At 38.0% G+C, this 16,161-nt stretch overlaps 1 protein-coding gene across 1 annotated transcript; it reads left to right on the top strand.

Annotated features, from left to right (window-relative positions):
- The first annotated feature begins 1,697 nt into the window (after positions 1-1,697).
- LOC143889543 (Peroxidase superfamily protein) lies at positions 1,698-4,267 on the top strand. Its single transcript, XM_077393789.1, has 3 exons — positions 1,698-1,946; positions 2,328-2,519; positions 3,600-4,267. The coding sequence occupies exons 1-3, from the start codon at positions 1,737-1,739 to the stop codon at positions 4,224-4,226; spliced, it is 1,029 nt and encodes a 342-aa protein (XP_077249904.1). The 5' UTR covers positions 1,698-1,736; the 3' UTR covers positions 4,227-4,267.
- Positions 4,268-16,161: the final 11,894 nt, after the last annotated feature.

Below are 16,161 nucleotides of genomic sequence, written 5' to 3'. Positions count from 1 at the left end.
GATAATGGGGTGAGCTCACGTTGTCTTACATTGTTTAACTAGCACCGTAGGGTTTAGTATAATTCCCAAAAAGGTCTTTGTTAGCTGGTTAAAACATGTAAGATAAGGTGATTTTGCCCCCATAACAAAGCTTTTTGGCGTTTAAAGGGGTGCGAATTTTCCTACAGGGGGTGCGAATTTATCATCACCCTTTTTTTTATAAATGCACTTTTTTGAGATGGACAAATGGGCGAAATCCGAAATTTTGGGTTAATTTCGGTTTCGGTCCCCACCCCCACCGAAATTTAAAACCATGCTTTTGCAAGGGCGCCCTTCGGATTATCATCCCATCACATGTTTACCCACGCCTTTGGTTTTAGCTTGATTAATCATCTATTGTAACATGGTGGGGCCCATCAAATGGACAGCTCAGATTTTAAGACTATACAGCCACGTACACGTGTCACTACACGATGAAACATCCTGGGTTCAGTACCCATTGGCCTTGGGTACAGTGTAACGGATAAACCTCATTTTATGGTAGGTACGTATGAGCTTGTTGGAAATTGTAATCAGCCGATGAATGAATTTAAAAACAATAAATGGGGTGGCATTATCAATATTATACCCCGAAACCAGAAGAGTTGGATTACCGACGCACGGTAAGATTTGAGATTTCTACCTCTGGACCACCATAAGATAAGAGAGCAGAGATATTGTAAGGGAACTTGTACATTCGCCCCCTTTTCTTCCCAGGGCCACTCCCTCTTGTCAAGGGAACAAAGAGTACGAAATTAGTGAAGGCCTCAAGGGAACAAAGAGAGAAAAATTTAAAGAGCTCTAGGAACTAGAGTATGAAATTAGTCAAGGGAACAAAGAGTATCACAATTCAGTTCTTTGTTATTTTCCGAAAAAAGGAAATGATAAAACATAGAAGGAGACCCCTCTCACTGAAAAACCTTAAAAAGACGCATCAGCATTGGTTCATCTTCTGTTGTAACTAATAATTGACATACCCAAGGAAAAAAACTTAGTGGGGGCCACACTATTAGATGATCCATACCATTCAATTGTTGGGCCCCAATTCAGATAGGCAGTGCCCCGAAAATAATCTACGTAGGATGCTCAGATAGGAGAGGCTGCACCTATTTAAGTTGAGGCTGCCCCACAAATGAACGGTTTGGATCATCCAATAATCCTATTTATAATAATCCGGATTGTCTAATTGCAAGTAAGATTAGGGCTATAACATCCCAATAGTGGGACCCAACCAATGAAAGAGAAGAATCCTAATAACATGTGTTGGTGGGCCCAATCTTGAGATCTTAGGAGAAGCTCTCACGATTACAGATCTCACCTTATCATTCCTCCAACCAAGCTCTCTCCAAAATTTCAACCACTTTTCCCACTCACTATGGAAGGCCAAAACAAGAATCCCTCATTTCCATACAAAAAACAGAGGGTATTAATATTCAGGGACAGTTTTCACTGAGACTGTTCATATAATTGGTTCCATCGTGGATGTCGCAGCCAACAGATGGTGACCCAAAATGGTGGGCCCCACAAGAACAAATGCCAAACAACTTTTGACCCTTGTAAAAGCTGACACTCCCCATGCATGAATCTAATGACCAATGTAATAATATCCATACATAAATTCCACCCACCCCATACATACATACATACATAGCTATGGCTATAAATAAGAAAAATTAAAGGCGCTAACTCATTCTGCTCGCTATCTTTTCAAAGCTCAAATGCCTCAATTCCGTTTCCTTTTCTTCTCCCTTCTCCTCCTTACTCACACAACCATGGCTGCTATGGCCCAATTGAAGCCCGGGTTTTACTCTCGGACCTGTCCGGATGCAGAATCCTTAGTCCGGGAGGTGATCTTGAGATCCATGATCAGAGAACCCAGAAGCGCCGCGTCTGTAATGCGATTACAATTTCACGATTGTTTAGTCAATGTAAGTTATAATCTGGAAAAATTATATGGTGCCTGAGCGTTAAGTCCAGTGTAGGTAGTACGTCTGAAGTACCGCCCTTTTTTTGGTTGGTAATCTCGGATCGAACCTCTGATCTCTAGGTGAAAAGGCAAAGCCTTTACCATTCAGCCAGAGGCTCAATCCCCGAAGTACCATCCTCTTAAAAAGTGAGCTGCTGTTGGATCAAATACCAAGGGCGGTACGCTTGGGCACCATATAAATCTCTATAATCAGGTCACTGCAACAAGATGGGTTGAGAAAATTTTGATTTATAAGTGGTTAATTCATTGAATTTCACTGTACACACGAGTTATTTGATTGTTCTTATACTTAAATTTTTTTTTTTTTTTGGGGGTGTTGAAGGGTTGTGATGCTTCTTTATTACTAGATGATACACCCAACATGTTAGGGGAGAAATTGGCGCTTTCCAATATTAATTCTCTGAGATCTTATGAAGTGATCGACGAGGCGAAGGAGGCCGTGGAACGAGTCTGCCCTGAAGTTGTTTCGTGTGCAGACATTGTAATCATGGCCGCCAGAGATGCTGTTGCCTTGGTAATATTGATAAAAATTCATAGCCCCTTTTCATTTTTGGATTTTTAGAATTGATTTTGAGTCCAAAACCCATTATTATTAGTCTTGAAATTAAACGCGATTTTAAGTTCAATGATCAGTTTTGGACTCAAAATCAATAAGAAGGAAGGATATCACTTCTTTCTGTTAGGATAGAAATCTATATCCCAAGTTAGGGAGACTAAGGTTATGTTCTTTAACCCTTCTTGGCTGTGTTTTTTTCAGGTTTTTTTGTTGGTAAGAATGAAAAAAAATGAAGAACCACGTCTGACAAATCTAACCCATCTTGCCTGTTTCTCCAATTTCTGTTTCTTTGAGGCATTTGGCTTGGATTTGTGCTGAATTCCTGGAAGTGATTCTGCTGTTCCCCTTCTTGGAAAATGGGAATCGAAGAATTCTGCTTCCTAGAAGTGATTTGTATCCCTTGGACGAGATTTTATACTGGTGTGGCACTGAAGTGCGAGTATTTTTCAAAAGTACAGTGGAGCCCACTTCATAGGACGATCCAAGCCGCTCATTTGTTGGGCCACAACGTAAATAGACCCTACTCCATAGATCATCTTGATATGATGATCCTAACCGTCCGATGTGTAGATGTTTACATTATGTACAGTCCATCTGCTGATCGGAGCGTTAGGATCAACCTATAACCAACCTATAGACACGAATTTTGGGGTATAAAGCCCAACAAATAAGCAGCTTAGATCATCCACGTGGGCCCAATGTACTTTTTAACAATATACTGGACTTTACGGCCATGTACAGGCCACATACCCTATAAAATCTCTCTGTGGATGAATTAAGATGTTTATTGTTTTGGAATGGACGGTGGATAACTGACTATGGCAAAAGCAGGCACAGAAAACAAAGGGAGATGATAAATTCGCACTTCTGTAGGATAATACGCCTCCAAGATAACATGAATTGTGGCAGACTTTAACTCTTTTAGACGTCAAATCACGTTAAAGGGGTCCGAATTATCCCTGCAAGGGGTGAGAATTTATCATCACCCAAAACAAAGGAGAAGCAAAATCTTTATGGGGAATTGTTTTGGTGGTACAGAGCGGAGGACCAAGTTGGGAAGTTAAATTGGGGCGAAAAGACAGTCTAACAGCCAGCCAAGAAGATTCCAACCAAGTCATGCCAAGCCCTAGAGCCAATGCCACATCCCTCATCGATCTATTCCACAATTTCAATCTAACGGTCACAGATCTAGTTGCCCTATCTGGGTCCCACTCGATCGGCAAGGGCCGATGTTTCTCAGTTGTCTATCGTCTCTATAACCAATCGGGTTCGGGCCAACCCGACCCGAATATGGACCCCAATTACCAAAACAAACTCGACCGACTATGCCCGATTGGTGGAGATGGTAATGTGACCGGAGACTTGGATGCGACCCCACACGTCTTTGATAACCAGTACTTCAAGGACTTGGTTAACCAACGCGGTTTCCTCAATTCAGACCAGTCATTGTACTCAGGAGATGCTCGGACTCGCGAGGTGGTCCGACATTTTAGTTGGGATCAAGACGGGTTCTTCTCGGCTTTTGTAGAGGGCATGGTGAAGCTCGGGGACCTACAATCAGACCGGCCCGGTGAGATACGGAGGAATTGTAGGGTGGTGAACAAACCTGCATTTGGACTGTTGAAAGATTGGAGAAATGTAATTAAGAGAGTGAGGAGCTCTTAATTTTGTGAACTCACATATGAAATCTTCATATTTCGCTTAGATATCTACTATATAACAGGGATAAAGGTGCAGAATATATGCTAAAACAATTTTGTGTCTTTGCAACCATATTTAGGAAAACTTCATTTCAAACTGCGTGACGTTAGTACTCTGTTGCAAGGTCCAACCTAGTATCCTGAGGACATGTGAGGGACCATTAGTACTCTCTTGCAATTATTTTGTCTTGTGCTTTCACTTGTGGCACCATATGGAAAATTGAAGGAATGATATATTAACCCCCCTCTTCTTTTTTCATCCCGGGAGCTGCCCCTAGTTTAGTTGTGACTACTCTTTTAGGAATTTATACTACAAGGTGGTGGCCCCAGAAAGAAAAGGGGGTGAATATATCATTTTACACATGAAAAAAAAGAAAACTTTAGCCAAATCAATTCAATTTTTACTGAGAGAGACATTCAATAATATATGATAATATGATATCCCTCTAAATTAACCATAATCATATCATTTCTCTCTAAATCATGGAAAGGGAAAATTTCCAAGAAAGCATTTTCGATCCAAGCAGGGGCTAAAATCCAAAGACAAGCACGCGGAAAGGAAAATTCCAAGGTCCGCCCAAATTTTTAATGGCATCAGTACGATACCATATTGGTGGAACATTAGTAGGTATGATGTTGATACAATACTAATACTGTGTGACTAGATTTTAATTATGGTATAATTAATTATTGAGCAATGATAGATACAAGGGAGCCCTTGTATAAAGAGGGGTAAAAGGGTTATTCATTGGATCCACGTCATTTTCCGTTACATTTTAAAAACTAGTTGAAAAAGAAAAATTAATTACATTTGATGATGTGGGTCCAATCACGAGCCCTTTCGCGGCTCTTTATGCAATGGCTCCCTTGTATCTATCATTCCTCTTAATTATTAGTTACCCATAATTTTTTATACTTATTCCTCTTTAATTCGTAAAATGTCATTTAAATAAAATTGTTTAATTTGTTTTTTGGAGGATTAAAAAATGTCTAATAACGGCTTTGTACTAATCTTATCCGATAGACGACCCAAAAAGAAAGGCAAAAGGAGATTAGATGCCTCATTGATCCTACATTCCTTAACTAATGACTTTGTGGGGCCCACCAAGGACATGTATGTTAGCCTTATTGGGGACAACTGCGCGAGTGGTCGTAGCATCAGGAAGCAAGTTTGCACCCTAGTGAGCTGTTGCAATTAATTTGTCTGACACCTGTGGCACGGTGTTTGGCTCCTGTAATGCTCCGTTTGGTTGCTGGGTTTTTTTTGTGCCTGGGAGTTTTGTGGGAGAGTAAGTTAAATTTTGGTCCCATCCCATGTTTGGTTGCCTTTTAGCATTAGGTTTATTTTAATCCCACTCTTGTAATGATTACTTGTGGGGTGAATTTTTTAATCCCACTTTTGTAATGATTGCCTTTTCATCCCATCCCAAGATAACCCCAGGAACAAAAATAAACTCAGGAACCAAAAATAAGCTTGAGAAGAATTTTTTTTTCTACCCAACAGTTCAAGCAACCAAACAAAGGTTTTTTTTTCTCCCACCATATCTCCCAGGGTATTTTTTTCTCCCACATAACCAAACATGGGATTTTTATTTTACCAGGATACTTCCAGGACTTTTTTTTTCCCACCTATCTCCCAGGGTATTTTTTTCTCCCACATAAATGATTCTCACTATTTGTCTAATGTCATGTAGCCTATGGCTATGCGGGCCCATTCTCGATCCAATGGGTTAGAAGCATTTATTTTATTTTCAGAACATTTTTACACAAAAAATGGTTGAGAAAATGACAAAAAAAAGGACTCTGATATGACAATGACCTGTCAAAGGGAGAGACTTGGAAATGACCAATGTGAAGTTTTTTTGACGAGAATGCACCTCATTGTACGTTTTTCTCTCTCCCCCTATCAAATCAAATTAATGATGATTACCTTTCACTTTTTTATTTTCAAAACCCCAAACGAATTCTCTCTCTCTCTCTCTCTCTCTCTCTCTCTCTCCTGTTTTATTTTCAAAACCCCAAACCACTTCTCTCTCTCTCTCTCTCTCTCTCTCTATGGCAGTCTCTCGCAGGCCCTCTCTCTCCCTGTCACCGGCACAAAAGAAGGCGCTCCCCACATGGCGGCTTGGTTGTTACCCGTCACTTTCTCCTTCAATTTTTTCAGTTATTGTTCCCATAAATTCTGGAAAACCTCTAATTTTTTTAAGTTATTGTTCTCCTTAAGTTATTGGGAACACATTATTGGAAAATGTATAGTTTGAACTAATAATTTCTCAGACATTATTGGTTTAAACACCTAAATTTTGGAATATCAATGGTTTAAACCAACAATCTGTGAACACTCATTGGTTTAAACAACATATTTTTAGAAAATCAGTTGGGAAATATCTATTTTTTGAAACATTCATGGTTTAAACCTACAGTTTGTCAAAAATTATTGATTTAAACTACTAAGTTTTGAACTATTAATGGTTTAAACCAATACTTTGGGAGAAATATCTGATCTAAACCCCAAAATCAGTTGAGAAAACCCCTAATTTTTCAAAAATTAATCGTTTAGACAAACAATCGATAACAAATTATTGGTTTAAACCCTAAGTATTTTGTAAATCAGTTAATAAAGACCTAAATTTCACAAATGGTTTAAACTTAAAAGTTCACATACATTATTGGTTGAAACACTTAAATTGTGAGAAATCATTGGTTTAAACCTTTAATATTTCTGAAACCACTTGAGAAAACCCCTAATTTTTAAAAAATCAATGGTCTAAAACCTATAGTTTTTAACCCATTATTGGTTAAACCCCTAAAGTTTGAGAAATAAATGGTTTGAAGCAATAATTTTTGAGAATTCATTAGGTTAAACCCGTAATATATAACAAATTAGTTCAGAAAAGTCCTAATCTTTTAAAGATCAATGGTTTATACAAATAATTTCTGACACATTATTGGTTTCAACCCCTAAATTTTAAAAAATCAATGGTTTAAACCACTCATTTGTGAGATATCATATGTTTAAACCACTAATATTTTCAAAATCAGTTGAGAAAACCCCTAATGTCTTAAAACTTCATAGTCTAAACCTACAGTTTGTCAGAAATTATTGATTTAGACCACTAAGTTTTGAACTATTAATATTTTAAACCAATACTTTGGGAGAAATATTTGGCTTAAACCCCAACATCAGTTGAGAAAACTCCTAATTTTTTAAAAATTAATGGTTTAGACAAACAATTGATAACAAATTATTGGTTTAAACCGTAAGTATTTTGTATATCAGTTGATAAAGACCTAAATTTTCACAAATCAATGGTTTAAACTTATAAGTTCACATACATTATTGGTTGAAACACTTAAATTATGAGAAATCATTGGTTTAAACCCCTAATATTTCTGAAACCACCTGAGGAAACTCCTAATTTTTAAAAAAATCAATGGTTTAAAACCTATAGTTTCTAACCCATTATTTGGTTAAACCCCTAAAGTTTGAGAAATAAATGGTTTGAAGCAATTATTTTTGAGAATTCATTGGGTTAAACCCGTAATATATAACAAACCAGGTAAGAAAACTCATAATCTTTTAAAGATCAATTATTTATACAAATAATTTCTCACACGTTATTGGTTTAAACCCCTAAAGTTTGAAAAATCAATAGTTTAAACCAATAATTTGTGAGTTATCATATGTTTAAACCACCAATATTTTCAAAATTAGTTGAGAAAACCCCTATTGTTTCAAAGATCAATGGTTTAAATCAATAATTTCTCAAACATTAATGGTTTAAACCTCTAAGTTTTGAAAAACAATAGTTTAAACCAATATTTTTGAGAAATCATTAATTAAAACCCGTAATATATCAAAAAGCAGTTGTAGGTTTTGAACGATCAATTGTTTAAACCATTAGTTTCTCAGAAATTATTGGTTTAAACCCGTAAAGTTTTGAAAATCAATGGTTTAAACTAATAATTGTTAAGAAATCATTGGTCAAACCCTTCGTATTTAGGAAATCAATTGAGAAAACCCTTAAACTTTGAAAGGTCAATAGTTTAAACCAATAATTGGTTAGAAATTATATGTTTAAAGACATAATATTTCTGAAATCAGTTAAGATAACCTCTAATTTTTTAGAAATCAATGGTTTAAACCTATAAATCGTTACACATTATCGGTTTAAATCTCAAAAGTTTGAAAAAAATAATGGTTTAAACCAATAATTTGTGAGAAATCAGTTGTTTTAAACACTGAAGTTTGAGAAATCAGTTGAGAAAGCCCGTAATTGTTAAAAAATCACTGGTTTAAACCATCATTCCATTGCTTCCTTTGTAGGGGCATAAACCACCATTCGATTGCTTCACTCCAAAGCACCATTCCATTACATTGCACCAATACTAACCTCTCTTCCATGGAAAGGTATGTAGTTCCCTTTCCATTCTCCTCTCTTTCCATTTTTAGCACGTTTAAATTGCTTTAAATAACTTCTAATCATTTTTTAATTTTGTCTTTACAGGAGAAAGGAACGAAGGGCTTCTTTTGTCTTACATGTCGACGGCATTCTGAAGGATGCGATATCATTTTAATACGTCGGCGGGAAGAAGTTGCCTCTTATTGTGGGTCGGGGAACAAAATGTAGAGATTTTGACAATCTAATTAATAGCAAAATTGGGACCAATCGAAGTGAGGTTTCTCTATCTATAAAGTGTCGATATATTTTTGACCCATCTCAGATCATCTTATATGATACTCGAAATGACGACGACCTTGATCTCAGATCATCTTATATGATATTCCCGCTGGCTCTTGCAGTAGTCGAGGCCGAGACGTATGATAGCTGGGTATGGTTCCTGCATTTGTTCCGTCAGATTTTCATTTCAGCAGGACGAGATGCCATCACGATTGGGTCCGACTGGATGAAGGGGTTGCCTAGAGCCGTAGCGGAGGCTCTGTCAGGGTCGCACCATTTCTATTGCATCCACCACCTCAGTGCCAACTTCCATGGAAAATTTAAGAGTAAAGATCTCTGAAAACTTTTTATGAATGCTGCATATTCCCTAAGGGAGGGTGCTTTTAAGGATGCGATGGAGAGTATTAAAAGCATGAGTAAAAGTGCAGAGAAATGGATATTGGAGATTCCTAAACGAAATTGGGCCAGCGCGTATCTTGAAGGTTCTCAAGACCATGCATAAAATCAGATGAAACATTTAACCAACTTGCTGGCGTGTTGAATTTTCCATGTAGGTGACCTGTTTTTTCTCCCAATACAGTTTCAATGTTAGATTTCTTCAAGAAGTCCGGGGTCGTAAACTGAGCAATTCAACCAGTGAGGATTCATCTGAAGATTATGAAGTTATATGGGAATGACCTAGCATTATGTCTAGATATGCTTTTTGAGAAATTTTATTGTTTTATACCCTATAATCTACAGGCTTGAATTTGTACCCAGAAAATGGTTGATTATATAACATCTCCGGCGTTGGATTTGCGCCTAAGAAAATTATTTACTCTCTCTATATTTCTCTCCATGAATGAAGCACACTCACTCTAACAAGAAAAAGATATACAAATGAAAAGCCTAAGGTCTCTCAAGATATAATCTAGGGTCAAAGCACAAGGGATAAGCCTAATACATCCAAGGGATCCAACCATCATATAGCAACTATAGAAATATAAAGCTAATACAGCCCAAAAAGATCCAACAACCATCCAAAAAGAAAATCCTAATACTGTTCAAATCAACAGATGGCTAAAGGTGCCCACCCATCACGGATCTGTCTGATAAGGGCTGCCTGGTCACTCCTTCGTGTTTCGATCCCTGTGATCCACTTTAATAGGCGTGGATGTGCATCTGGAGCTGAAGGTGCCCACAGGGTAGTATGCTCGAAGAGCCACACCTGGAATGAAGACAGACAGTCAGTCTTTAGAGAACAAAAAACCAAACTAACAAAAGAGTAATCATGTATATAATATATGTACTCTTTACCTGTAGCACAATAGCGCATCTTGTGATATATCCCGTCTTCCCGTTTTTGGAATATGAATCCAATGACTTCACCAGGAAGTCGTAGACGGGGTATGCCCACACAATTCTCCTCACGGTCTCTGCTCTTAAGTAGGGGAAGAGGCAGGATTTCGTCCTGTGATCCACCGGGTCAGCCCATGCAAAAAGCACAGAGCAGCAACACATGTCTCACTATTGCCTGGACCGATGCAATCTCATCTGATCTGGACTCTGCCCTGATAACATCTGCAATCTCACCAAATCTCGCCCAAGCACCGGAAAACCTCCAACCTTCGACCTCCTCTGTCGAATGCCAGTCTACCCGTATTTTATCCCCTATAAGGCTTAGGCTAAATGCCAATGCTAAATCCCTGACCTCAAAGGGGACTAATATGCCACCTATTTTAAATGCCCTCGACTTCGGTATCCAAGATCGTACGAGGACGGTCACTATTGCCTTGTGCAATTTCAGACCTTCTAGATTAAGCAATGCCCCAAATGGGCTGCTGTCTAACATATCAGTATGTGCTTTCCTCAACTTAAGGAACCTGAAGAAGTCGTGAAACTTAGAGGGGCAGTATCTCGACGTAGCTAAGACGCCTGCAAAACAAACAATTATCAGATATATACAACATTTTAAAAAATACAAGGCTTAAAAGAATAACGGAGGAATTACCGTGGTTTGATGAGATGGTCACTAGGTGGAAAAGATGGAATCAAATCCAATAAAATAGATTTGGACCTGTTCAGACCGAATGTGATGAAAAAATGTTAACAACTGATTTAAACCAACTGATTTCTCAAATATTATGGGTTTAAACTAATGATTTCTCATAAATTATTGGTTTAAACTATTGATTTTTCAAGATTTAGGAGTTTAAACCAATTATTTATATCAAATATTGGTTTAAACCATTATTTTTCAAAACTTAGGGGCTGATTTTCGAAATAGAAGGGGTTTAAACAAATGATTTGTCATAAATTATTGATTTAAACCATTTATTATTCAAGATTTAGGGGTTTAAACCAATAAGGTGTGAGAAATTATTGGTTTAAACCATATATTTTTGAAAAATTACAAGTTTTCTCAACTGATTTTTGAAAAATAGAGGTTTTAACCAATGATTTATATGAAATATTGGTTTAAACCATCATTTTTCAAAACTTAAGGGCTGTTTTCCGAAATAGAAGGGATTCAATGTGTTTTTTGAAATAGAAGTGATTCAAACCAATGATTTTTCAAACATTATTAGTTTAAACAATTTATTATTCAACATTTAAGGGTTTAAACCAATAATGTGTGAGAATTATTGGTTCAAACCATACAATTCTAAAAAATTAGTGGTTCTCTAAACTGAATAGGGTTTTTAACAAAATATTTCTATCAAATATTGGTTGAAACTATTGCTTTTCAAAATTTAGGGGCTGATTTCGAAAATATAGGATTTTCTCAACTGATTTGGAAAAATATAGGGTTTCCTAAACTCATTTTCTCAATTTTAAACCAATGATTTCTAACAAATTATTGGTTTAAACCAAACTTTGGGGGTTTAAACACATAATTTGTGAAAAATTAGAAGCAATTAGGGGTTTAAACCAAACTTTAGGGCTCTAAACCAAACAATTCTAAGAAATTAGGGGTTCAAACAAAACTTTAGGACTTTAAACCATATATTTCTAAAAAACATAACCAAACTTTAGGGCTTTAAACCATAGATTTCTTAAAAAAATTAGGGTTTTAGTTGCTGATTTTCCAAACTGAAAGAGAGAGAGTACCAACCCTAACTTATTGGTTTGAGTCTAAACTGATTTGGAAAAACTATAGAGTTTTCTAAATTGATTTTCCAAAATATACGGTTTTCTCAACTGATTTGGGAAAATATAGGGTTTTCTAAACTGAATTTCTAAACCAAACTTGGAGGTTTAAACCAATAATCTGTGAAAAATTAGGGGTTTAAACCAAACTTTAGGGCTTTAAACCATAGATTTCTAAAAAATTAGGGGTTTAAACAACTGAGAGGGAGAGACTACCAACCTGTAAGAGGAGGTTCACTCAGAATCAGAGGATACCGGAGAGAGGTGCACGAACCTGCGGGGCATTGTGACCCTCTAATGGAAGGTTGGGATCATCCCATGAAAGAAAGAGCGCATTGTGGCCCTCTAATGGACGGTTGGGATCATCCCATGAGAGAGAGGGGCATTGTGGCCCTCTAATGGACGGTTGGGATCATCCCATGAGAGAGAGGGGGCATTGTGGCCATTTAATGGACGGTTGGGATCATCCCATGAGAGAGAGAGAGAGAGGGCATTGGGGCCCTCTAATGGACGGTTGGGATCATCCCACTAGAGAGAGAGAGAGGGGGGGGCATTGTGGCCCTCTAATGGACTGTTGGGATCATCCCATGAGAGAGAAAGAGAGAGGAATTGTGGCCCTCTAATTGATGGTTGGGATCATCCCATGAGAGAGAGAGAGAGAGAGAGAGAGAGAGAGAGAGGTGACGGTATTTTAAAAATGAGGGTATTTTTGTCCTAAACCCATGCAAACCAGTCACCATCACTCTAGATTGGTTATTTCCAACTCTCCTCCCTTGATAGGTTATTGTCATATCAAAGCCCTTTTTTTTAGTCATTTTCTCAAAATGGTTTTTACAAACCGTAGCTTTAAATTTCGGTTTCGGTATGTGTTACGGCCAAGGTTTAAAATTTCGGTTTCGGTACCAGTTTCGGACCTTGAAATTTGGAAATTTCGGTCGAAATCAGGAAGAAAACCTGAAACTAATATTTTATTCAATATTAAATTTCGGTAATTTCGGTCGAAATTTCTGTGAAATATTAAATTAATATTAAAAAAACAGATTTTTTGGGGCAAATTTCGGAAAAACTGAAATTTCACCGAAATTCCAAAATTTTGGCTGAAATAAATGACCGTTTTGGTTTTTATCGATTTCGGTGTCGGTCGACACCGAAATCCGGTCGAAATTTAAAACCATGGTTACGGCCCTCATTGAAATTACCGAAATTTAAAATTTTGGGTAATTTTGGCCGAAATTTCGGACTAACACTCTATATTATTAGGAAATTTTAGTTTTTTGGGTTTAAAATTTTGAGATTCGCCCATTTCGGGTGAAATCCGAAAATTTGGTCTAAATTAACGAAATTGGGCGAAATCCAATACCATTTCGTGTATTGTGGATTTCGGAATGTCGAAATTTAAAAACATGTTACAAACCCAGTAAAACTCATAATTGGAGGAAAACTCCACAATGCCGGTGCAACCCAAAAAAGAAATGCAAAAGGAGTTTACAGGTTGAATCATTGATCCTTTCTATGGAGTTTGGTCCACTACGGCCATTGCTTGTTAGCCTTGTTGTAGGTATGTACGCGAGTGATGGTAGTCTAAGGGGCCAAGTTTGTAACCCTAGTGTCATATTGCAAATATTTTGTCAAACAAGGTGTCGAATGACCTATGGCTGGTGCACATGGACCCAGCCATTTGTCCATGGAAGTTGGGTCCCTTCTCAATCCAATGAGGTAGATGTTAACCAAACACGCTGTTTGGATGCATGGCATGGGTGGAATAAGAAGTCAACATAAGGAGACAAGCATTGCTTGGAATTACCTCGGAGAATAGTGGTAAGTAGTGGTCCCTTCTCAATCCAATGAGGTAGTTGTTAACCAAACACGCTGTTTGGATGCATGGCATGGGTGGAATAAGAAGTCAACATAAGGAGACTAGCATTCGATTTGCTTGGAATTACCTCAGAGAATAGTGGTAAGTAGTGTTTAGTTACATGGCATAGACTCAGAGTCAACGGAATACGTAGGGGGTGTTGTTACTAATAAAGAGAGAAGAGAGAAAAGAAGCACCATACTCAAGATTTTTCTAGTTGAATTCCACCTTTCTATTGTGGAATTTGACTTGAAAATTATATGGAGGGGATACGAATTCCACGTTATCAAGCATGCAATAATGACATCCAGGTAGTCTCTATGGAGTTCAACGCAATACTGGCAACTAAACGAGGAATGACATCCCAAATTCACAAAAAAAAGAAAAGAAAAGAAAAAGAAATCCGACTGCTGCCATCGGGGTGCTACTTGGGTGGAGATGGTTGAGTTTTTGCTTTAAAATGAATTGGAATCAGCATGAACCCAACCCGATTTTAAGGTAAAAAAGCTCAACCCGATCTCCCAAAAATTGACCCAAGTTGCACTGCTAATTTTGTGGTTCACTTTTGCATTAGTGAACAACCAACTGAGATGAATTAAATAGAGGGAAAAATACAGATACACCCCCTATGGTTTGGCCATTTTTCACTTTTAACCCCGTGGTTTGGAAGTTACCAACGATACCCCCTCAACTTTCCATCGGTTATTTTAACGTGACGGGGTGGACAGAGAGGGGGAAGTAACTATAATGCCCTCGTCTTCCTTAACTAAAAATTAGATTTTTCATACCTGAAAACTGAAAATTAGAGTTTGATTCAAACCCTCGTTTATTTACCAACACAAACCCTCGATTTACGGGTTTTATTTGTCTTCATTCACATCATTATCATGATTTGCACAGAAACCCAATATTTTAGGGTTTTTGTTTTTGTTTCTATCAATTTTTCTTGAAATGTTGGTTTGATGTAGCCATGGGGTGGAGTTTCATTGTCTGTGGTGGAGGCGACGGCGGTGGCCGGAGATGGCGACGGCGGGGGTGGGAAATGGTGTAACCCTAATCCTTCTGCAAAGTATTAACCATGGTTAAACTAAATGACAAGGGTGTTTATGTCCTCAAAATATTAACCATGGTTAGTTTTAGTCATTCCGTCAGATTAAACTAACGGACCGTCAACGGAGGGGGTCTACTTAAAAATGTCAGAATGTTGAAGGGGTGTCGTTGGTAACTTCCAAACCACGGCTTTAAAAGTGGAAAATGGCCAAACCACAGGGGGTGAATTTGTATTTTTCCCTTAAATAAATTAGACAAAAAAAACTGCTAAAAAGTGTGCCTGAGTGGCTGTTCTCTCATACCAAAGTGAGCTACAAAATGGCTATCTGCGAAATTCCCTAGCAAATCTCTAATGGTTATAATAGTTTTAGAAATTTAAAATATGCATCCTTAGGGCACAGGGCGGGATGTAGACCTGGCAAACAGGCGGGTTGGGTTGGGTTGGGTTACCTTTGGGTCATGCGGGTGCGGGTCAAATGGGTGGGTAAAAAATGACCCGCATCCCTACGGGTCAGCACTTAGGTGACCCGCACCCACTGCGGGTGGGTTGGGTCAACCCATGGGTAACCCGCCATTTTTTGCCAAAGAGTTTTTTTTTTTTTTTGGTGAATAAGAAAATTATAGCAACAAAGACAATCCTCGTAATCTAGACCGTCCATTTCTCTTTTTCTTTGATCTCACGGTTCATATGTATTGCTTCTCATTGAAGTAACACAAAATGCCTGGAGTACCCTCCAAATGAGAGAAATCTCCTCTTTTATCTGAAATCTGCCATTTGTTGCAAGTTAGGAAATGCGGCCGATATCTACTCGAACCAAGAAAAAAAAACGAAATGCGGGTACCCGTGGGTTCACCCGACCTAACCCATGTTTTGGTTGGCTGGGTGACCCGCGGATCAATTTTGACGGGTCACTCAAATGCCAACCCATACCTTTCAAATTTGCGGGTGGGTTGCGTCGACCCGCGGGCACAGGTTGATTTTGCCCCGTCTTGCGGGATGGCATAAATCAAATCTAACATCAAATTTATGAAGCCAAATGGTTGAGATTCAATGGAAAAATTACAGGTATTGGATGTTGTGATTAAATCATTGGTGTAATTTTTGGGCCATAGAGATTCGAAAGCAAGGTCGACTGTGAGATGGATGGTTTAGATCACTCAGAAGTGGGACCCACTCTACCATT

This window comes from Tasmannia lanceolata, unplaced genomic scaffold, assembly GCF_043159265.1.
Source record: "Tasmannia lanceolata isolate RefF3 unplaced genomic scaffold, GAP_Taslan_0.1 ptg000013l, whole genome shotgun sequence".
NCBI lineage: Eukaryota > Viridiplantae > Streptophyta > Magnoliopsida > Canellales > Winteraceae > Tasmannia > Tasmannia lanceolata.
The sequence above is the reverse complement of the archived record's forward strand: the minus strand, read 5'-3'. Positions and strand labels throughout refer to the sequence as shown.

Excerpts from the sequence above, each read along its gene's own strand:
- LOC143889543 (XM_077393789.1), top strand. The coding sequence starts at position 1,737 with ATGCCTCAATTCCGTTTCCTTTTCTTCTCCCTTCTCCTCCTTACTCAC. Across the intron at positions 1,947-2,327 it reads TTCACGATTGTTTAGTCAAT|GGTTGTGATGCTTCTTTATT; the intron begins GTAAGTTATAAT and ends GGGGTGTTGAAG. Across the intron at positions 2,520-3,599 it reads CCAGAGATGCTGTTGCCTTG|AGCGGAGGACCAAGTTGGGA; the intron begins GTAATATTGATA and ends TTGGTGGTACAG.